The sequence below is a fragment of the Aulonocara stuartgranti genome (genome assembly GCF_965226115.1).
Source record: "Aulonocara stuartgranti genome assembly, chromosome: 1".
Taxonomy (NCBI): Eukaryota; Metazoa; Chordata; class Actinopteri; order Cichliformes; family Cichlidae; genus Aulonocara; species Aulonocara stuartgranti.
Genome location: NC_138939.1, coordinates 8,525,137 through 8,550,048, shown reverse-complemented (window position 1 = coordinate 8,550,048; position 24,912 = coordinate 8,525,137). Strand labels below are relative to the sequence as shown.

Sequence of the window (24,912 nt, the reverse complement as noted above, 5' to 3'; positions counted from 1 at the left end):
TGTGTTGATTACTTCACTCACCTTGACAGTTTGGCGGTTATATCTATTCTAGATTGATTGCCATTTGGCAGAGAGGGGCATGATCCCAAGAAGTCAGTTCTCCTTGTTGTATCACATTCCAGCATTGTCAGATGTGCCATAACAATCGTGGCTACATGAGTTCAATTTTTAACCGAGCAGCTTACATGTTCGTTTTTTCTTAATACCGTCTTCTAATTAAAAGAGCATCAATATCGGGCCTTTGTTGTTTAAAACAGAATTTATATTTTGTTCTCATACCAGTATTACCATGGCTGCCAGCTTTCACAGAGTATCTTTCTACTTGTACACTTAATCAAACAAATTTCATCCTCAGTTGCATCCAACAACGTTAACATCACCCACTACAAACTAAAATATTCACTCATCTCTCTAACTGCCTCGCATTCTTGAATACCTCTCATATTAGTCACACACTGCTTTGTTTCAGAAAGACAAAAATGGCAACCTTATGAACCCTTCTGTGAATCATACCTGTTTTCATCTATCACTGTACAGTATTGCTCTAATAACACATTTTTGGAAGCCATGCGCTTATATTCTGAAATATACAAAAATGGCCTAAAAAACAACAATAGTGTCGATCAAATTAATTAAAGGCACTTGTAAATTATTTGTTGATTTCTGCAGGCCGGACCTCAAGCACTACATTGTGAGAGGGGAAACCTTTTATGGCAATCTTAGTTGAATAAGCAACTGGTCAATTTCAACCTGGAACAGCTTCATGTGTAAAAACCAACTTTGACTATTTTGGTAATTTCCTTAACTCCTGTAACCCACACAATATGGACTTGGGATTTGTAACTACAGGGCAACAGACATTAATGTCAGAATCATTTGTTGTAACTTTTGGTGATATTTGGTGAAAATTTAAAAGGTAATGACATATCCAGCAGCATTATCTGCACATTATTTTTAGTGCTAATTACAGAGTATTTGTAGAACTAAACTAATACATGGTAGAAATTTTATTTGGAGTCACACATGGCTCTGGCTCTAATGCTGCTGGTTTACATTCTGGAGCCCTTTAGCTCAACAAAGCTCACAAATCACTTAACTCGAGATTGACAAACAACATTTTTTTTCAATGAAAAAAAGAAATAACACATGAAAATGCTAAAAGACAGTTTATTAGCAGACACTCATCAGCCAGAAATAACCTCCTGAAAAATATCTTCCTGAAATACACCATTTGATTGGCAGTGTAAAATAAGGCAAAGGGCTTAAGATAATCTTTTTTTTTTCTTTTACAGATTTGCACCAACAATAAACTGTTATACATTCACTTGTTACTGTAGTTATGCTTTTGATCTGTCCGTATACCCACAAAACCAAGAAATCTTCTTTAGAAGGGGGGCAGGGACTGACAGAGTATTTACAAAAGTAATACTCATCATAATGCATTAGCTGTTTTGGCCAAAGATTGGCTACACCTACATAGATTTTGACCAGAACCTAAACAAAGGTTAGATTTTGGCATTGCAAAAGCCAACACTACACTGACAAAAGTTCATACAGTTACCATCACCAAAATTATTAAAGGTCTTAAAAAAGTATTATAGTGTATAGATTTGAATAATATGATTTCCCTCTTTTCTCTAGGCAAATACAACTTTTGTTACCATAAAATAAATTTCCAGTGAGCTGCAAAGGACATAACAGAGCTAAATAGTGACTACTATTTTATTGGAGATCACCCATAGGTTGTTCAGAGAATCGAATAAATCAAATCCATCTTTGCCGCCATTAAAATGACTTTTTCTTTAATCAAGGTGTTTAGTGTGTGTGGGTTGTGGGCTTTTGGTGTGTTATACACCATTTGTAACCACTTCTGATTGTGGCATGTTTACCATTTCACAGCTTAAAGATGAAACAGTAAACCAAGTTGATTTTAACTAAATGTAAATTTTTGGAATACTTGTCTGGGTTTTACGTTACGTTAAACTCAACATTTATTATATTTAATCTTTCCTTGTTTTTCTTTTTTAACTCAGATGAAAACCTAGAGTATTTAACCTCACAACTTTTTGTTCCACTGGTCTTGTATTTAAAATGTCTGAATGTCTAAAACATTTTTAAATATCTGATTGCTTAGGACCTAAAAACTGCTGTTTTTGGGGTTTTTCTTTTGCAGTTTTAACTAGTGCACATAATATATGTAGTCTGACCTGCATCATGTTGCATATTAAAAAGAAAGAAAGAAAAGAACAACATGACTTGCCATTTGGGTTTTGTGTTGGGAATAGTAGTTTAGCCATGTTGCACAAAGGATACGATAGCTGCAGCCTTCTTGTGTATATATTTTTATGAAAAGATGTGCAGTGGGGTTAAAAACATCTAAACAGGTAGTTCAGTACTACACATATAAACACACAGCACGGGTATGCTATGGGTAAAAATGTCCTCAGCTTGGATGGCTAACTAGGTGGAATGCAGCTCATTTGTACAGGGTCTATTATCCCATTGAGCATCAAAATGAATCTGGGATAAATAATCAAAGAGCTAATTTCCAAAATTGTACATATCCATTTATATTAAACAAAATCTTACCCTAACTCCAAAGCACCAAAGAAGATCAATTCATCACTCAAACATAGCTATTTGCACTTTTTAAATGCTGCATCAATAGTTTGCAGTCATTTCAAATTTTTTTGAGACGTGTTGGTTTTCAGCTGGTGGATATTTTGTTTTGGAAAGAAACTCTTCAGTTACACAACACTCTACACTGATATTACTGAAAGAACAACAAATGACATCAAAAAGGAAGTAACCATCACCAAGAAGAACTGAATATATATATCTATATATATATATATTTATATTTTAGAAATACATAGAAAAATATATATTCATCTGAATGCCCATTATACAATTTTACACAGTAGAGTCAGAAAAAAGCCTATATGTTGGTATTGAATAGCTATGATATATACAGAGGGGATGGGTTGCTTTATAATATTATGAGGTGGTTAAAGTGGCAGATAAAGAAGTTTGTGCAAACTTGTTATCTGTTTCTTGCTGGAAAGTCCAAATTGTACATTACTGAAAAATGTCATATGTAATATGAAAAAAGTGTTTATCTGTTTTTGTTTTTAGCCTGTATTTTTTTTTTTTTTTAAATTTCCAATACCATCGACTGGTAAATCAGCAACACTAATAGATATTGAGAGATATTCATAGCAACACTTTATACCCTGCTTTTAGACACCCTATTGATGGAGGACCTACAGCACATGTATGTGTTAAGGAAAAGCACAAAATGACAAAGTTAGAAGTATAAAATGCTACAATAGGCGCACACAGCTTCCAAGTGGGCAGCACTTGACACATTTAAAGATTTATAGTATTTGTAGTGTTTCATTTAGTTATATTTAGTAAAGCCATTCACATCAAATATCTGTATTAGTATGCACTGATACATAGAGGTATATTGATGCCTAACTTGCCCTAGGTCAAACAGTAAATGCAAACATTTTAAATCATGAAAGGGTTTGACTGTGAACAATTTAAGAATACCAAGGACTCAAGCTACTACATTTATGAATATTGTTGTAAGTAAGATAAGGTATGTGCTTGAAATCTATGGTAAACTTGGTGCTTAAACCATAAACACACATTTACAAATGCTATTTGACCTAGAGTAAGGCATATTTTTTAAAGCCTGTTCAACAATAATAAATCTTTTTAGAAGCTTAATGTTTACAGTTTTAAATTTCTACCTCACCATCTGCTAGTAGTGAATAAACGCTTCGCATTTTAGGACAATTTAGAGTATTTAATACAACAGCACACAAACTGTCTACAAATCAATATAATCTGCTAAAAAAATTTAATTAAAGTGTTTTTGAGTGAAATTTGGTCTCTCTGATCTCTCTGCTAGGACGCAAAGACCTATTTGAGCATGTGAGTAAAGACTGGTATGGTAAAATTACAGTTATGGTAAAAATGTAGTGGAATGTGACTGTGAAAATGTGACGTGAAGCAGTCACGTAATTCTTAAGTCAGTATAAATCTTTAAAAGGCTTAGAATAGTTAAACATCAGATAGTCCATGTAGTAGAAGTCATATACTCGCTGTCTCTCCAAAGCGCTGACCTGTGAAAAGTAATTTTCCGTGATCTGCATAGAGGTCCGCTTGTCACTTGGGTTCCTGTCTTTAAAACTGGGCAATGTGAGGTTAGGTGGTGCCCCTGCCAATCGCAAGAGAAAGTTAGACTCTTCTTCCATGTTCTCAAACTTGCCGATAAAGTCGTAATCTATGAGGCAAGGGTTGCACAGCTGATTTGCCTGCTCCCAGTGGATGTCCATTCCTACGGGCCGGTGGACATCCAGCAGGTATTGGACAAATTCTTTAAATGTGACCCCATTTCCTGTCTTCAGGGCTGCTTTTGATGGGTTCACCCTGTATTTGGAAATGATGGGTTTCCCAAACAGGGAGTGGTAGTAGTTGTTGGGATTTTCAAACTTGTCCCGGTAAGCTGACACCATTCTCTCCAAGGGCTCACGGACAAATATGACTTTGGTGTAGGTTTGCAGACGGTGCATGATTCCCTGTTGGTCAAAGCTATCAAGCTTCTTGAGATGCTGCCCGTAGTGGACTGTGTCATGCTTAATACTCTGAGTGTTGGAGGCCTTACCCGCCAGCACCATCAGGGTTCTCTTCCAGTTGGAGCATCCTGCCTTGGGGACCTGGCAGTATAGCAACTTGTACTTGTCCTCCACAAAGATGCTTTTCACATGATGACGTGTGATGGTCTTTGAAATGCTGCTTTTGTACTTAGCACAGATTTCCTTCATCAGTTGCTGGCGTGCTTCCAGGATACCGGAGAGCTTTTGCCAGCTCTCTGGAGAAAAAAAGCCCGATGTAATGGAGGAGGACATTGGGGATGAAGAGGAAATTGAAGATGAGGATGAGACTGAGGATGAGGAAGATGAGGAAATGGTATTTTTGGTGTGTCGAATTGGAGGACTTGTTTTTAGCAGTTTGCGTTGTCTTTTCGTGACATGAAGGGAACCTATGTCCTGCTCCTGAGACCCAGGGGAGGCTGTTTTTCTGCTCTTCTCAAAATGTGGGAACTGCATTGGAGGGATCGCGCTGGACAGGATGTTTTCTGTAACTTGGAGGTCCTGGAAACTATCAGATTTGCCTCTCTCGCGGTCCCGAGTGGAAAGTGTCTGTAAAACAATGACAAAACAGGTTAGAGTTGATAGCTGCAGACCTCTTTAGACTAAACAAACAAGGACAGTTTCAGGTGGCTATGCAAAGAAGAACCATTAATATAAATATTTTTTTTATTAATATGGTATATATTATAACTTCAGTGTCAGAAATGTACCCCAGATTTTTTATTCTTCAACTAGCCACTTGATGGTGCTGTTTCACTACAGCTTAAAGGTCTAACTTTGGTACACACAAATGTCACACACTGCCCAATGCCATCTATGACCTATCAATAAACTGAGCTGTAATGCCATATAAATGTCTTATAAACACTTAATGAGGAATCCAAATTAGAATCATCTACTGCCTGATTACTATCAGATGATGCCCAAGGCCATCACGCATTCTGACATTTTATTTCAATTAAATGCTGTAATGGCATCATAAAGCCAATGGACTGGATGTATAATTTTAATTTTACAACAGACAAGGTGATGAGACCACCATGAATCTTGGTTCATCCCTCTCCAGACGTAAATGGTCATGTTCGTTCATCTGGAGGGAGGAAAGGATGGGGGGGAAGGTCCTTGTGTGTTTAAGGTGAGTGCAAGGCAGATATTGGTACACATTCTTCAGGGTTAACACCGGTGTGAGTCTCTCTCTGGTGCTGATGATCACAGCAGAGAGACAGAGAGAGCAAACAGGGGTCAGCTGAAAGAACATAGTAGGAACTACCTGACCATTGTAGTTCATAGTATGAAAACAGTTTTGTACATTTTCTAAGCTACAGATCTATATTTAAAGTGGATCCTTACATGTTTTGTTCATCAAAGAGTGAAGCCCTAGACCACGTATTGTTTTGAATGTCCATATGCATACAATGTAATATTCATAGCAGGTTGTCATTAAAAATAGATGATGTATCTTTATTTATGATATAATTTATTTTATCTATGATCCAAACTGAAAAAAGTGATTATTCTGGCTAATTATCTAAGTGTTTGCACTTCCTTTTTCATTCCCAGCCATCTCATGTTGCTGAAATTTATGGAAAAACGTTAAATCTTGATGATCAGTCTTGCTCTTTTATCTTAACTTTCCCTTTTGTGTATTTTGTTTTAGCAATTTAATTGGTTGTTAATGTCTTTTTTCTTTTTAAAAACTTTCTCATTACTTGATTAAAACTGGCTTTTATGTGATATATTCTTCTTTTTTTTAGCACTTCACCATCTCTTTTGCTAATTTTAAGTGAACTCTGTTCTTTTTGTTATGTATGTTTATTCCTGATATTATTTGTGCTAATGATGAAAAATATAGCACATTAAAGCCTCAACTCAAATCCTCATTGCCTTTTATAATGATGTTTAAAACATTTAGAACACATTTTGTTGTTTACTCAAACTTTTCAAAGGTTTTAATTTTGCTTTATATGTTCAGATGAGAAAAATTCCATTTACTTTAATTCTAACTTGTTTTTGTGCAAGTTACTGGCTAATAAAAACGAGTTGAAGTCAAAATATGAAGTGATGTGGAATCACAGGGAGGGATAATCATAAGTAATAATTTCTGTAGTTAATAAAATTCAAAACCCCTAATAATTAAAAGAAATGAATGAATATGACTGTTTTTCCTTGTTAATGACCTAAAACACAGCCACATATTTATTTATATATTACACTACATCTACATAATCTACATTATGACTAATAATATACAAATAATTGTATTGTTCCTGCCCATATTGATTGCATCAATTAAAAATTCACAACATAGATGGGGAAAATGCATGTGAACAAATGTGGAGGTGTAGGTTACAGAAACCTTAAGCTTATAAAAGGTATGTATGTAAAAGAGTGTGCTAACTGCCCCTTCTCCTCTGTGCCCAGAGCTACCAAACAAAATTTTGTTGTGTGAACACAAAATGGCAATAATCTTCTTATGAGTTTGCAAGATGCATCTGCAGTTTTTAGGCAGAGTCAGGAAAACCATTATGTATTTGTTTTAACTGCTTGTTAATGCAAATACCTAAGCAGACAAACACTTGGAAACAACTCCTTGCATGTTGGCACGACTAAGACAAAGTGCTGAAGTTTAAATCTAGCAACAGAATTGGGAAGAAGATTTAGGAGACTTTGAACATGGAATGATTGTTGGACCCAGTCAGACTGGTTGGAGTATTTTAGAAACAACTGATCTGCTGGGATTTTCCCACATAACCATCTCTAGGGTTTAGAGAGAATGATCTGAAAAAGAGAAAATCTCCAGTGAGCAGCAGTGCTCTGAGAGAAAATGCCTTGTTGAAGTCACAGGTCAAAGGAGAAAGACGAGACTGCTTCAAGCTGATAGGAAGGCAGTATTAATTCAAATAACTACCTATTACATCCAATGTATTCAGAGGAGTGTATCTGAACACACATTTATCCTTGAATTAAATGTGCTACAACAGCAGCAGAAGACTACACTGGTCTCACCAAAATTTGACAATAGAAGATTGGAAAAACATTGCCTGCTTTAATGAGTCTCGGTTTCTACTGTGACATTCAGATGGCAGGATAGGAATTTGGCATAAATAACATAAAAGCATGGATCCAGCCTGCCTCTTAATAATGGTTCAGGCTAGAGTTGGTGGTATAATGGTGTGGGGGGTATTATGTTTTGGCCCTATTAGTACCAACTGAACATCGCTTAAATGCCGCAGCCTGAATGTTGTCTCTAACCATATCTGTCCCTTTATGACCACAGTGTACCCATCTTCTGATGGCTGCTTCCGGGCAGGATAACCCATCATGATACAAAGCTCAAATAATCTCAAAATGGTTTTTTGACCATGACAGTGAGCTTACTGTACTCAAATGGCCTCCACAGTCACCAGATCTTAACCCCTGGGATATGGTGGAACGGGAGGTGAAGCCAAGAAATCTGCAGCTACTGTGTGATGTCATGCCAGTATGGACTAAAATCTCTGGGGAATGTTTCCAACACTGTGTTGAAGAATTAGGGGAGTTCTGAAGGCCAAAGGTGTACCAATTAACATCTGTGTTCATGTCTCTAAAATACATATATCATTGAACAGACAGAGTTGATAGTAGGATAGCATAGAGGAAGCTGCTGAGCTCCAACAGTAACCATCTCCTCTCATCTAAAGATTGAAAAGAAGAACCTTTGCCCTTGACGCCTCTGCTGGGAAAATGTTTTGAGGACTTATGAAACAGCTGAATTATTTGGGAATGCTAGGCAGCACTGTGTCTGAACCTTTGGAAGCATCATTCCAAAGGTGATGCACAGTTAAGAGAGCATTACATTATGCTTTTCTGCCTCTGGGCCTGGGCATTTTGGCATCGTCACAGCGAAAATGAACTCCCACATTTAAAACAATATATTAAAGGATACTGTCATGATGCCAGGCGATGCAAGCGTAAGCGTAAAATGACCCCAAACATTAAAGTAAATCTACCGAATAACTTCAAACAGAGCAACCAACAGAAAGAAAATCCACCTTTTGGAGTGGCCCCATCAGGGACCTTAATCCAACTGAGAAGCTGTGGAATCAAAAGAAAACAGTTCATGCCAAAAAAATATGGCTGAATAGCAGAGGTGTGGACTCGAGTCACATGACTTGGACTCGAGTCAGACTCGAGTCATTAATTTTATGACTTTAGACTTGACTTGAAAAAATGTTCTAAGACTTGTGACTTGACTTGGACTTTTACACCAATGACTTGGGACTTGAATTGGACTTGAACCGGTTTACTTGAAAAGACTTGATATTTTACCCCAAATATAAAATTTAACATGCATATTATATAGAGATTGAAAATGTGACGTCATTCACGGGTAGAACCGCAAAGGATTCTGGGAACTCGTGGCAAGCGGTACTAGGCTTTCAATTAAAATCAGTTATACAGCGATAAAAAGAAACACAAAAATGTCAAGAAGCTGTTGTATTATTAACTGCAATAGCCGGTCGCATGACAGCCACGGGAAGCCGACGGGTAAAGAGATCGGTTGTTATCGGATTACGTCGTTGAAGAGAAATTGTTCGAGCCATGTTTCCGAAGTAACAAAGAGGCGACGGGTGTCCTGGATTGCAGCCATTCTAAGACCAAATATAACGTCCCAGAACACTCCAGCTCACAGGTTAGTCTGCTCCAAGCATTTACACAAAGGTCAGTCTGCTGTTGTATGCGTCATTTTTCTTAACATAATTGGTGATATAGGTTACAAGCAAGTCTGGCGCTGAACAGAAATTGTCGCGCTATGCTCCTTTATTTATTGTGCATAAATAGTGAATTGTCCTGACACAATATTGCGTTTCGCTTCTGTTATTATGGTACATTGACAAAAACATATACTTTTATTCACAGGATAAAACAGGTTTTTTGTATCACTAATTGCCCAGTACGATTACAGCATACAGTATTATTGTCACTGCTACATTTCTGTGATGCTACCAGAAATTATTTCCACTACTAATTAATTACCGTTGAGCTCAAAGGTCCTATTAATAAACGGTTAAGGAATGTGTATTTATGACGACAATTTGTGAGACTGGTAAACTTATGATACGTACGATGGTCTTTCGTTCTACACGGTGCATTTCAAGGTCCTGTACCCATCCGGCGGTAAACTGTACCTGGGCTTGTTGCAGTGACCGGAAGTTACTAAACTTCATGAGTGTATGCACTCACTCCAAGAACCGTATGATTATAAATATGCATATAAATATGCTACGATGAGATAGCTGACTTCATCTAACTAGCAAATGTTGTCCAGGCTACGTTGGTGATGCAGTTTTTTTAATGTGTATGATATTTTTGTCATGCGATTTTAAAGCTGGTCCTACAACCGCATCCAAGAATAACATGCAGCTTATCTCAGAACTGTCGGTGAAAATTATTCTTGGAGCTAGGTTTAATTGAGCTGCATTTTAAAGAGGTGCAATTTCACAATTTGTGTATATTTTCTAAGTTCACTATTTTGTCATGTGTTGAGAAAAACACAGATTTTAAAATTACATGGTCTAATATTTACATTTAGCATAACTGCAACATGCTTTTTTTTTTTTTTTTTTTTTTAAAGACTCGAAAGGACTTGAAATTCAAAGTTTCAGACTTGTGACTTGACTCGGACTTTTACACCAGTGACTTGAGACTCGACTCTGACTTGCCTGACATTACTTGAGACTTGACTTGAGACTTGAGGATAAAGACTTGAGACTTACTTGAGACTTGCAAAACAATGACTTGGTCCCACCTCTGCTGAATAGAAGCAGTTATTTAAGGAAGATTGGTCCAAAATGGCTTCTGAACAATATGCAGGTCTGATCTTGCAGTTATAGAACGGACCTCCTGTTTGATGACTCAAAACAAGATTTCTCCAGGTATTAAATCAAAGGGTTCAATTATTGTTGTTATTGTTATTTTTAAATATTGTGAATATTTAATGTTAAATAAAGGAAATCATATTTGTATGTTACTATATAAGCTTAAGCCCATGTGGATGTATTTGTGACTTGGATAAAGAACACAATGTATACTTTTTACACCTGAAAAACACTGAAAATAGTAAAACAAAAAGAATAAATGCAAAAAAAAAATTTTGCTGTGGGAGAACAGAGGAAAAAAAACTCCAGGTGTGATAATACCCCGAGGAAACTGGCCTGGTGCAACTGGGATCGTTTACTCACTAAACTCAGCTTCAGTCTGACTGGCTGAATGCACAGTGTGAGGTCAGCCTTTCTACACAGATGCTATCAGACACGCTGAGAGGTACAAGGCTGACAATCACTTTTTTTTTTGCAATAGATAACAGGTGGGAGCAACCTGTGTGTATGTGTTTTGGGAGAAATGGAGTAAACACATACCTCTCTGGATTGCCGTGGAGTACTTCCAAGCTTCACGCCTGGAGAGAGAAGAGAAAAAAGACAAGAAAATCAGTGCTTAGGCAAACAACATGTATTTTTGTCCTCATAGAAGAAGCTGGGAACCTCAAATACACCTCAGACAACCTCCAATAATTTAGTGCTTCTGTTCAGTTAGCACATCTTCTTTCATCCCGAGCAAACTAACACTGCTTTTCTGGTGCAAAGAGGTAGGATAGGTAATATTATCTGAGTAATGAGTTGCCACCAAGCATGAATAGCTGGTAAATGAGCTGTGCTCCCTGTGATAAGCCCTTTTCAGTGAAATGTGGGGAAAAAAACCCTAAACAAATAAAACTGAACTTTAACTAAAAATGAGAGATCCAAAAAAACAACAAAGCGAAGTAACAAAAAGTTTTTTTTTAAAAAGAGGCCAATTACAAACCAAAAGAGAGAATGACACACAAACTGAAAGATACATGTTGTTGAAATTTTAGAAATCAACAGGAGAGTGATGGAGACATATAGACTGGTTATGTGGCAGCCTTGGTGACAGGTGGATGTGTATTGGCAGATGTGCAGCAGCAGGACAGACGATGTGCTTAGTGGTCTGTCTCCGGCTGGACATCTCTTTTTCCTTAGGTACCCCACCCCTCACCTCACTCCCTTTCCCACCCCTCCCATCTGATATGTAATCAGGCTGACAGCTCTGAATGGGGCTGCATGGCTGCTGATGGGGTGAGCGAAGACACCTCTGCCTGAGTGGCTTGTCACTTCCAATATGAGGATGGAAGTGATAGGAACCTGCATTGGGTGGGGGGGGGCTGAAGATGCAGGCCACAACCTTTCCTAAGTGATGAGATGTGCAGAGCCCTATCTCACACATCTCACACTTAAACACGCCTCAGTGGGGATAGAATAAAACATGTTGCCTAGATGCAGTGTTGTTTTAGATTAGTATGCGCTAGAGAGCTCTCTGTTGCTGTCTGGCTCTGTGTGTTGAATCTTTGTCTTCATTCTTCTGAATGAGACACTGGAGGAAAAGGCTAAGGAGGAAAAAGAAGAGCGGCAGACTAGGGAAGCGGCATGTGACATTTCCTGATCGTGTTTGGGTGCTGCCAAAACATTTGATCGCTTAACACTAAAAAGAGCAGGATGGGCATCTTGAATTTCACTTTATATTGAAACGCGAACATATAAATATTTATCATAACACACGCAAATATTATTGTCAGGCAGACACATCCTAGCACAAAAATAGTAACGGTCTGTGAGAGTCTGTTGTTCTAAAGTGAGCCCCTGGTAGCACCAAGCATCTTGTCAAGACACATGCGTGGTTATCGATCTTGAAAACCCCATCAAGGGAGTAATTGAAATCTCCAAAGGTTTAATTGGTTTCTTCTAGGAGGTGTTTTGTCTGGCTGTTGATACATATTTGTCCAAGCTTGTGATACGATGACTATATCACCTTCCTGCTTCGTCCTGCACACTCAGTCTGAGAGAAAATGTTAAACATTTTAGTGAATCATTAACAGAACTGTGAGGCGATAAGATAAGATATGGGAAATCCTTATGATACATAATTGTGACACTAATAACATTTTTAATATTGCTCCTTTATTTATATAATTTGTTATGCAAATGCAAAGGCTGGAGAAACAGGAAAAAAGAAGTGAAACAAGGCATTTAAGCCTAATGCCTTGAAATGAGCATGAAGGATAATTTGTTGTCATGTTCAGCACTTGTGAGTTGTTAAAATTGATTTGAAAATGACTCTGACATGGCTTGATTTGATTAAAATGCTGTTGCAAAGAGGGTTTGAATTTCAGCGCTGAAAAGGCAATTCTCTCAAGTTGGGAGTCAAAATTACATTTCAAGAGGAAAAACATTTTTCCATGACAGCGTATAACAGAAAAAAGTAATATGACATTGTAAACAGGATTTCAGGAGGCTTTGTAAACATCATTTATCTTTGTAGTATGTATTTGGTTGTGCTGTTTGATTGTAATTTCACACTCAGTAAATTCTACTCAGTATAACTAAGCTATTGATTTCAACTCCTGTGCAGTGAAACAGTAATGATTGATAATTGTGATACATTTACCCTTTCAGATTCACATATAGATATAAAAGCTACAGTTAATGTCTATCCTTTTTTATCTCCCAGAAGTTATATTAATAATCTGATGAAGCCAGAGGTCAAAACTGTATCCAGATTTGTTAATGTACACTGCGTCATTCACAAAAGGGACTTGCTACAGCAGTACCACATGTAGGTACCACATGCCGCCTCCCTAGTCAACCAATAAAGTTAAGGTTGTTTTTACACCTAGATATTAAATGTCACTTTCTGGTAGTTCTCCTTTTGAAGCTCTAAAGGTTTCCAGTAAGCAAGTCTACATGCAAGATATGGCATTTATAGCAGAGATCAAAAGAAGTCATGTGTTAAGCTTTGCTTTGATTTTCAGATAAGATAAGATAGAACTTTATTAATCCCTCGGGTGGGTTCCTCTGGGAAATTCGACTTCCAAAAAGCACAGCAACGACCGAAGTTACAGTTACAGAATTGTTATATATATATATATATATATATATACACACACACACACACACACACATATATAAATACAGAGACAAATATAAATAAAATATACAAAGGGGATAAATAGAATAAATAGGAATAAAAAATAAAAATACAAGTGAATTGCACATTTCAAGTATTGAGTCTATTGCACTGTTGACTATTTACAAAAAGTATTGCACAAGGTATTGTACAGTGAGGTGAAGAGGCACTACAGCTTAGTTGTTCCCCCCTCCTTTGTCCTCCTGTTTCCCCTCCCTCTCCCCTCCAGAGAGGAGTTAAACAGTTTGATGGCGTGTGGGACAAAGGAGGTATCTGACTGTAAATTTTTTTGATGATAGAGAACTATTAAATAGCACAATCTCCTTTTGAGTCTTGTCCTCTGTTGCCCTCTAAAATAACCTTGAGCTGCCACCACTTTTTCACAGACATATCCATGAATATTCATGCAGACAACCCAGCATTACTGCATAAGCAAAGGCCACATCATTAGCAGATCCATTATCATCCTTCCCTCTCACATATCCTTACGCAACTCTCTAACAGAGACATACATCAAAGATTATCTTTTTCCCTGTCACTGCCATCGAGGAGGAGCAAAGGACAAAAACAATGCGAAATAATGAGCTTGTTAAGTGAAGGACTGTGGCCCTATGTTCTGGAAGAACTTGTTAAATGCCTGTTTTTAACTAGTGAAGGGCCAGGAGGGTTCTAAAAGCCAGACAAGGCGTGTCCTTCTCCAGCCTACAATTCAGACTAGTGATGCTGCGCCACTATAAACCTTTCATTAGTCATTCAGCACACTAAGGCACTGTGACCCCAACCAGCTGCACTCCTCTCTCTCTCCCAACAAACCACCCACACCTGCACTCTGCACACACGCTACTCCTCTCTCTCTCCCAACAAACCACCCACACCTGCACTCTGCACACACGCTCCTCCTCCACTTGACTCTGTGTGGGAATACAAGGCTCTGGTATGCTGGAAAGACGCTTGAGAATGGTGGTATTAGGCTTTGAGCTCTGGTCCATTGATGTTTTAACTTGTTGTGGTAAGAGATAAAACGATGTTTTAAAATCCTCCAGGACTGGGCCAGAGAGAGCAGCTGCTTGGGGGGAGGAGGAGGTGATGGGTGAGCAATCAGTGAAGCGAGATTAAAGATGTGCTTGCAGAGACTCTCTAAAGACCAAACACAGACCATCTAGAATTTGTGTGCCTTGTCTTCTGAAGATTAGCTTGTGAGAGGAAGCCACACAAAGCACAGGTTTGGCGAAAAATGAATCAGTAACAGATTTCTAATCCAACCATTGACAACATACTGTAAATGAAGAAAACACACACACACACACACACACACACACACACACACTAGACAAATGATTTCCTCTAGTTTAGTGATACAAACCACATTCTCTTTTAATGACAACATCTAAAAACTCTTCAGTATGAGTCCTACAGGAGGACATGATTACACAGCCTATCTGAAAAACTGATTTGAAACTATATTATCATGCCTTTATATAGAAATCAAGGAAATGTGGTGGACAATGACACACCAGTGATATAAAGATCCCAGAAAAATAAACAAGAAGCAAAGGGTATGTGTGTGTGGGAAGCACACTACTAATGTTGACAACTGGTCTGAAGCTTTGACATGTTTGACTTAAAAATAAATAAAAATACATAAATAAATACAAATAAAACCAACAAAAAACATGTCATTTCACCTCATAAAACAAATAAAACAAAGGAAGTGCCAGAGCATCTTCTTCTGTTGGACTCAACAATTGATAGCCAGTCTCCTAGGCTTTTATTGTAGCTGTTTTTATTTTTTCTTTATATGTGTTTGAAGTTTTCATTACTGTGAAAATCTGACGAGCTGGTGACTTCAGTTTACCCGATTGAGCATTGCGTGGGTAGCATGGTAATAGCATTTTAAACTCCCTTTCCTCCAATTTTAACCTTTGAAATATAAAGCCAGTCAAAATGTGGAACATTGTCTCAACATGTAGGTCAAGGGACAGAGGTTAAAAATGTTTTACAGTGCCAAATAAAGTGGGACACTATAAAAACAACATAGACTCACATATTGTACGTCATGGTCTGTGTCTTAACTGCTAAACTAAAAAGACTCCACATGAAAGCAGTAGGACTAAAAACAATGAGGATAAATTCTCTATTTCCAACAACTTTAAACAGTTTGTTTTTATAAAAAAAATCCCAAAACAAAACAAAAAGGAATCTTTAAGACTGACAGGACTGATGATTTGATTTATATCGTTATATAGAGAAATATTGACTGAAGTGAAAAATGATCATGATAAGATTTTTTCCCATAATGCCCAGTTCTGGGTCCAGGTCACAGAGGCAGCTGTCTAAGCAGAAACACACAGACCTTTCTCTCCTCAGCTAACAGCTCTAAATCTTATACAAGCCAACAGAGATGACGCGCCGTGTCCCTGAAGCCACTATAGGCAGCTGAAGGTCAAATAGTGAGGGGACCCGCCTTCAACTGCTGAATGATCGACAAAGCTCCTCCTTTGGGTGGTGGGCCCACAGGAGGGTATACATAGACTTTACCTCCCCCAAGGACCCCCGAAAAACAACACAATCATGAACACAACACAATCGTGTTTAACATAATAAGGAAAGCCTTTGTGAAACAGATTTATTGGAGACAGTGCCACTGTTCTACTGGTCCACCAATAATGGCACATAATATATGTGTAGTGGTCTAAAAGAATGTCTCAACAGATAAAAACAGAAGATGCCATTCTTTTGGATGAAAATATCTGTCAAGTTGCTTCCTATTGTTTGTTTTTTTTGCTGCAGTTTTGCAGGGTCGTATCTTCTTTTGTATTACATTATTTGGCACTTCACTTATTTTCTTTGTGTCCTAATTGTCCTATTTTAGCCTTTATTGTTTGTACTTTGTTTCCAGTGTAGGATAATTACAAGATTCAGGGTCTGTAATTTTTGCTTTGACTTTTCTCAACTTTGCTGGAAGTCCTTCTCTTCAAAAGGTTATCGAAAGCTGTGATTTGTTAAAGTTGCTTGATTGACACTTGTTGATATTACCGTGATGCTGATAATAATGCCATGATCTTCTGACTTCCTTGGCCATTTTAACTGCTCTTCAAAGGGCTCATACAAGGGTTTACAGAGTTAGTGGCATTCATCAATTACATGTTGTTTAACATGCCACATGAAGGCTTCCCTTCCACAACTGACCAAAATCAAGGTCAGCTTCTGTGAGGCCTTTTATATCATCAGGAATGTGCTCTCTCAACTGAAATTCGAATGAAAATGATGGCACTCCCTCCAAGTCATGTTAAATCATTGTGCCATTCATGTACCATAAATAACACATGGTTTAGCTCTTAACTGTCAGTGGCAGAATACAGACTCAGCATACAAAGTCTCAATCCACATTCAGTGAGATGAAACCCAAGCTCCACTATGATGTGAGGTTGCGGTGCTACGCTGACATCTTTGTGCTATTTTAATGGCACTTTCTGCTCTGAGACAGTGCGCCTGCACAGCTTGTGTACTTTTGCATTGATCATATTGCCCCAGCATGAGTTTATGACTGGGTTAAAAATGCCACTCTGGGAAGTAGCAAGTTGTATTAAGAGTATATTTTTTGATTCTAAATTCCAGTTCGATTTTTATTGATTATTTGAAAGCTGGAACTAAAGGCTGTAATTTACTTTATGCTATTAAAATTATTTTGAGGTGTCAACGGAGGAGCCTTTTTACTCTAAACTGATACACTGTTTAGCACTTTAGGAGTAAATCTGCTCATACAGATCCCAAATAATATCATACTGAATTTAATGATAAAGAGAAGCTGTCTCTGTGGGGCAGTGGTAATATATATAAATATGATATGCTTCAGTCTCCAGCTTCTTTTTCTGTACAATCTTCAGATTCTTTTCTCATGCTGTTAACTCAGGCACAGAACACAGCAGGAGGGGAAATAATGAACTAGGAAGATGGGAAGCTGCTGAACGGGGATATCAAATATAGCACTGATTACCGTCATGACAATTCTTTTTGACAACATTATATTCTGAGAGTCGATCGTACTTAGGGTGCTTTCAAGGTTAGAAGATACAAAAGCTTCCTAGGGCAGATTTCCATGGAAACAGAGAGCCAGTGAGCTGTGTGTGGGGGTGTGGTGGGAGGTGGCTTGTTTTAATACCGTGTAGAGAAAAGGGCCTGGCAGCTTGCATGAGGAGGGATGTGTAAACAAATGCTACCTGTCAGCTGCACGCTCAGGGTTAAGTGAATTATCTGGGCCGAGACAAGCTGCAAAGCGGCTTTAATTGGCACATATCTTATTTAGATGCTGCAGAGCTCTTGAACTATAGGCACAGTGCACACACTGCAGTACTCTCTTTATGAACTCCCTTGCCAATGGCAATAGGATGCCTATGGGATACAAACATAGTAAGGAGAGATGTTGTCAAGCTTTTTTTTAGAATCCTGAAATTTCTCTAAAATTTCCATGAAGTCCTTCTTTGTGCCGTACTGAAAGTAAACAGGAATGGTTAGATAAAAAAAAGGATTCCTGTGATGATTGTTACAAGACAACCTTAATACAGGACTTCACCATATCCTCTATATAAGATATTTGGACAATGAGAAAATGTGCAGTTTTTCCTCTGCAAACGACCAGAGTAGATTTTAACTAAAAAAGGAAGAATATGATTGAAGTGTAGACTTTTAGCTTTCATTCAATTAGTTTAAAAAATTGCATTAACTGTTTGGAAATTACAGACATTGCAATACATAATTCCTCAATTTCAGAGGCTCAGAAGTATTTATAAATGTAAGGATTTTTTACCATACTTGGTAGAAAATCATTTGCAGTCAATGACTGCTTAAAGTCTAGAACCAAAGTACATGTCCAAATGATGAATTTTCTCACCTGGGATGCTCTGCCGGGTCTTTAGAGCTGTGACCTTCAGTTGCTGCTTGTTCTCTGCCAAAACACAAGTTTTGTCTTCAATAACTGGCCATTGAAGAATATTCTATTTTGCTGTGTTGAAAAACTCTTGGGTTGCTTTTGCTGTTTGCTTTGGGTCATTATCTTTCCCTGTAGAGGTCATTTAAATTAAATGGTTTACGGGCACTGACCTGACTTTTAAGCATAGCCCACAATTTTCAATAGTGTTAAGGTTTGGCGCTTGGAAAGGCCATTCCAGAACTCCAAAACCAGCTTTGATGTGTTTGAGTCATTGTAATGTGTCAGCTAGCTGTTGAGTCTGACCATAAGATTTTCCTCCAGAAGGCATTTGGCTTGTCCATGTGGACAGCTGCAAATTCCAGCTAAGCTTGAGGGTCTCGACTTTGGAGCAGGGTTTGTTTTTCTTGGTTGGCACCCTCTCAGTCCACGGCAATGTAAAACTTTTTTTTTTTTTTTTAGAAGAAAATACCCTCTTTCCCATATGAGACCTCATATGAGTTACTTAGTTTTACATTCATTAGAACCTTAAAATGATTTTAAGGCTTCATTATTTTTCCCCCACAACTTATTTAATACAGCATGAAGTTCTTCTTGCAAATTTAAGTCAACTGTAAAAGCCAAATTCTAAACTAAAATTCTACCATGTGTGGAGATGACTCCAACGGCGCACCTTCTGTTACAAATATTTAGAATATGCAGATGACACAGGGAGTCCTCATTAACTCTGTTGTGGCCTATCAGGAAATCAATTATGGGTTTTCTTTCCTTCCCGTACCTCATAGTCATGGAAACAAAGGAAATGCTGATCAGCTCCTCTTCTACAAACTCGTGTTCTATCATTCACATCACAAATTCACCTTAAAAATGACCTCATTTACAGCAATCTGAAATAACCTCATTAACATCAACAAACCCTGCCAATATTGGGATTAAATCATCTGTAAACAAAGTACAGCCCTAAATCCTGTATAGCATAAAGTCAGACATTGTGTAAAGTAAATGTATTTGCTTATTTGCTGAGGTTAGAATCACAAGCAGAAACAAATTCCTAAAATTTGACACACAATTGACCAAGACTTGCTCTTCCCACTCATATTTGTTGGGATATAACATCTTCTGCCCTTTGTGGAAAGCATGCACAATTTTCACTTCACTCTTCTACTCTGCCTCCTGCTTATAAAGGACAATCACATACAGAAGGACCTGCATCAGCAAAAGCTTTATTTCCCTTATCCCCACTTCACGTTACATTCAAATAAATAAATACACAGCAAACAAGATCTCCAAAACATTTTAGAACTTGCATATTCAGCTAGTTTGGGCACATCACTTAAACATGGGAGAAGATATTGTTTCCGTACACTGTTGGACCATGGACAGCTCCTGGTGCTGAAACAGAGGCTTGCTTTCCCTGAGAGGAAACTTTACCTGAATAGGAAACTATTAGCTAAAATTGGAACTGGATATACAGACAGACAAACTGTGTTGCCCTCAGTTTTCATGATCCACCATATTTTTTTCCTTCCTGATGGCTCTTAATAAAAAAGAGATGATGGCTTCGACTGCTTGCTTCAAACAAATACAAAGTACTCAGACCATAATTGCGTACCCTTAGTGGCATATTTTTTATTTTTACAAACTCATTTACAGCTTTGTGCACTAGCTCTTAGAGGGATTAGATCACACGCTTGATGACCCCTTTTAAGTTTTTCCACCCATATTTTTCATTTCTTCTAGATTAAAGTCAAAGCGTAATCCTTTTATCACGACCTGTTGGTACACTAGTGGCATGCTGAGGTGCTGTGATCAGATGCTGCTATGTCTTCGTTAAGTCTCTGTGCTCCCCTGTTCACCTCTATTTGCAGTGAGATTGGGAACTGGAATTGGCCCTGTCACTGTTTACGCTGGCCTCTCATTTGAGTTAGCTTCACGTTCTCTTACACACCCCTTGTTTTGCTGTCAGAGCACTACTGATTACAGCTGGGACTGATGAGTCCAGACATGTGAGTAAAGCACAGGGACCTTGGCTGAATACTAAGTGAATATTTTGGAGGCTGCCTCAACATATTGGTAGATCAGCAACTTTGGTATTTGCCCTGCGCCTACAGTTTATGTCCATACATCATACCATCATGAAAAAGGATAAAACAATAAATCCTGAACCAAGTGCAATCATTATAATCCCACTAAGATCTTGCCCTGATAATTTATGCCTTATTACACTAAAATACATTAAAACTTCAAAAAAAATTGTAATAACAACAAATGCATTAAATGCAACTAAAACTAAAAATTAGAGGATAATATTGTAATGCAGTGTTTGATTTGTATGCTGTAGTCAGACAAAGGATTCATGCAGAGAAAATCCACAGATTTAAAAAATTACACAGCCACTCTGGCCAATATTATTTCTTTTCTAAAATAACTTTAGCTCTATTGAACTAGATTAGTTTCACTATGACACATAATTGTAACTATTTGGAAATAGTTACAATCTCAGAAAATTATGATCAGGGGCAAATTTTAGCTGCTAACATTTTTAGCATAGTTCAGCAGTGAACTGTTGGGACTTCACTTTTTAGTGATCTTGTAGTTGCGATTGTTTTGTCCAAGACAACCCACGGGCTAAAGATTACATCACAACCTTGTAAGGCTGGTCAGCATGCAGTAATTTAAATGAAATCACAGAGTTGTAAGACCATTTCTTTTGAATTACATATCGTGCTGCTAACAATGACCTTTATCTCTCCCCACTACTTCAGAGAAACATGTAATTGGAGTTGGGAAGGCAGCTTAAGAGTCTGGACACTAAAGTGTAAACAGCTCAGATTGATTAGCTGTCATAAAAAAACATGCATTATGAGGTGGGAATAGCAGGAGCGTCACCTGGGTTTATGCCTCCAGGAAACCTTATTTCTCCATCAGTCATTCTTAAGCCATCCATTCTTAAAGGTGAGTCTACCAGCTCACCTTTGGGCTTCAGTCACTCCACAAATAAGAACATTCCAGGCCTTCACAGGATCTCCTGATTAGCTTCAAGCGCTTTCTTGTTTTCCTGTTATTGGCTTCAGTTTTCCACTGCATCCCTTCCATTAGTATTCTTTCCCCTGCAGATGCTGATCCTTTATTCTGCCCTCCCCTAAGTGTTTTATCTCCTATCGTCCATTGACTCCCCTCCCTTCCTCTTTAGTGCATCACCTCTAGCTTCCAGACTCCAACCTATAATTTCCTCTTTCGCCTCTCTATGCCATTTGTGCTGCACTCCAGCTACATTCGTGATAACCGGTAAAAAAGGAAAATAGCACCAAACAATAAACAGAACTACAGACCTACAACTTTTGTATAGCTAGAGCTACAACTGTTACAGCAGCAGATTTCTCACTTTGTTCAGTCCTGCACAGATAATGAAAATAAAAGTTCCCTTCGTAAATGCATTTATTCCACAGAGACCTGTAGTCTCACAGTGCTGTGTGTGGTTGGGCTCTGACAGGCAGTGAGGTGTGTGTGAACATCTGAGCAGAGCAGCACTTACTCAGCCCCTCACAGCTCTGTGCTAATGAGAGGTGTATATGTGTGTATGTGAATGCTGCAAAGGGCTGTCACATTGACTGACTGACACTCCTTTATGCCTGAAATAACTCTTACACACGTCAGGTGGATGTTGCCCCAAGGTCCCCGGAGCTGAGATGTCATTTAAGAAACGCAGCCTACATACTGCCGACTACCAACCCACTGCTAAGACTAGATAAGACCAAAAATTGCTGAAAATGTGGAGCTAATCTGTCATTGCTTATGCAATTTCTTTTTCTTTTTTTGTTTTTTAACACCAAAACACTGAAATGACTGATACACTGCTTCAGGATGTTTTGCATGCCACACTTAGGTTTGTGTTCTCCAGTGCAGGGATCCAAACTAGCATTATGTTCACATCATCTGTCTAAGCCTCTGCTCTTTGCTCTGTACTGCCTACTGCACCAATAAGCAGAAGCAATACAAAAAATCTTCCTGTCATGAATCTGACACCTAGCAGCTGACTGTAAAACATTGCCGAGTAAACCACTATGGAGTATGAATTCAGTTTGCAAGCATTTTATATTTTATTTCTTTCTTTTGCTTTCCATGCAAAGCACCAGGCCAGGTATTCAAATATACAGTGTTGCTCTGACAATCTGCTGAAAACCATAGCAAAACATCTTCGATCCAACAGTACACTCCTGGTCTCAGACTGAGTCTGCCTGATTACCTGGTTTCAGCATTTAAAATACTCATTGAGCCCCAAGCCCTCCCTCGTTCTGCTATCTCAGACTCCTTTCTTCTCCCTGTCAGGGAAAATGCCAGAGAGGTGCAGTGAGAGCCGTGCTCCGCTCCCAGTGCTGGTAATTTGACAGCGAGCAGAGAGGGTGCAGAATAATTGGAATAGCATTTGCGTGTCAATGTGACACTGACGAAAAGAGCTCAACATTTAACGTCAGAGGAAAAACGGAAAGTCAGAGATTTCTGGAATAGATTTCACAAGTTGTCTAGAAGTAGTGGGTTAATCAGACAAACTAGACAACTGGCCTTTTGTCAGAGCTGTTTGTGTCTGATGCTCTGAGAGAACAGACTGGAGCAACAGCAAATGACGATTCTGGCCAAACAGTGGGTCTTGTGAACAACAAGCCAATTCTGGCCAGAGTTGGGAATTGGTGATGGTTTTAATTGGACTCAACTCAGTGGGACAGATGCATTGAGAGACGGTTGGATGATATGACTGGCAGCTTTCATGGAGTGATATTTTTCCGAGTGATGTGTCACATAAATTTCAGCAACAATGGTGCTTTCGTACATTTTAGACAATAGATGCTGGCAAGTTGAAGAGACATATTAATTTTTCTGAGCCTACTTTGTGTTCCACTTCCTGTAAGAAAAGTCTACATTAAAAGCTCATTGCGTAACTTATCATCAAGAGGAAGACAAAACTTTACGACTACAGGTTACAGCCTATAGGATGGTGCTGGCTTTCCAGTGAAGACAACTTTTTGTCCCTCTTGTCATACTGGCCGCTGCTGCCAGTCTTGGAACTGTGGGACAGCAGTGTAATGAGCAGGATTACCAAGGGAGACTGGCAGGAATAGTACGGTATCAAAGGAAATCCAGTCAGTGAGGGATATTCAGACAGCAGTCCCATTCTTTTATTCATTGCCTGTGTGCCCAGAATGACTCAGCTCACTCTCCTGCTGTCAAACCCTGTCATTATCCATTAGTGTGTTTCTGTCTCGCCAGGGACCGCCCACTGCTACCGCTGGCATGCACAAGAAGGTGAATTAATGTTTGTGTGTGCGTGTGTATACGTTATGATCAGGTGCACATATAGAGTATGGTGTGTAGTCGTTTGTGCTTGTTCACTCTGTGTACACACCTGAGGTTAGAGTTTGCCCTCGAGACTGCTGGTAGTGGGCAGGTTTTCTGCTACGATTGTTGTAACACCGAGACTTTGATAAGCGGTATCAAAGCCTTCATTAAGGCTATTCAGTGAGATGGAAAAGATAGATACCCTGCATGTGTGTGTGTTTATTTTTTTTTTACAATGCCATGCATAACTTCTATATTTAGCATTTCTGCCTTTACATGAAGGAAAGTGTTGTTAAGTAGATCCTGACTAAGTGCTCTGACAAGAGGTGCAGCTATCCCACCTTAGCTTTGTCTAAATTGGATGGGTAGGAGTCAGAGAAAAAAAAACAATCAACCAAATTAAAAACTAAAGAAAACAAAGCAAAAAATTGAAAACAAATATAACAAAACAACTATTAAGTTATTACAACACAAAACAAGATTTTGTGTTGTTATAACTTAATAAATTTTTTGTCCATTTTAAGTTATGTTCTTAGAATGGAAGATAATTTCTAGGTCCCATAGAATTTGTCCTTAGCAATCAAAGTTTTTCTATCTGTATGATGGACATCGTGTCACCTGTCTACCTTAGGAAGTTTGGTACAGTTCCTGCATCCATTTCTATATAACTAAGTGTATGTATAATCTACCCTAATTGGCAAGGTGGAAATCTGTGCAAGCTCTATCACAACAACCTTTATTAAATTGCAGATGGTTCTTAAATTTCATAACATGTAGGTAGAGTATATCCAACTTTTATGTTGCCCTGTTTGCGACCCTCTGTAAGCCACTTTTTAAAACATGTTTGCAAGTTATTTAAATGTCCAGTGCCACTATTGCTGGGAGTGCTGAGGCACGCTGTATCATTGTATGTAATATACACGGAGGCAAATTTCTGCAAGGCCAGATTGCTTAAATTGTTCAGGTGCT

General features: G+C 38.3%; 1 protein-coding gene across 1 annotated transcript in view; it reads right to left on the bottom strand.

The window, feature by feature from the left end:
- Window positions 1-1,026: 1,026 nt before the first annotated feature.
- Window positions 1,027-24,912, bottom strand: part of chst8 (carbohydrate (N-acetylgalactosamine 4-0) sulfotransferase 8) — a 180,908-nt gene continuing 157,022 nt past the window's right edge. The window contains exons 3-4 of the mRNA XM_082538104.1: window positions 11,063-11,100; window positions 1,027-5,213 (exon numbers count right to left, since the gene is read on the bottom strand). Of these exons, the coding sequence (XP_082394230.1) occupies window positions 4,041-5,213; window positions 11,063-11,100 (1,211 nt within the window). The 3' untranslated portion in view covers window positions 1,027-4,040. The remainder of the gene's footprint in view (window positions 5,214-11,062; window positions 11,101-24,912) is intronic.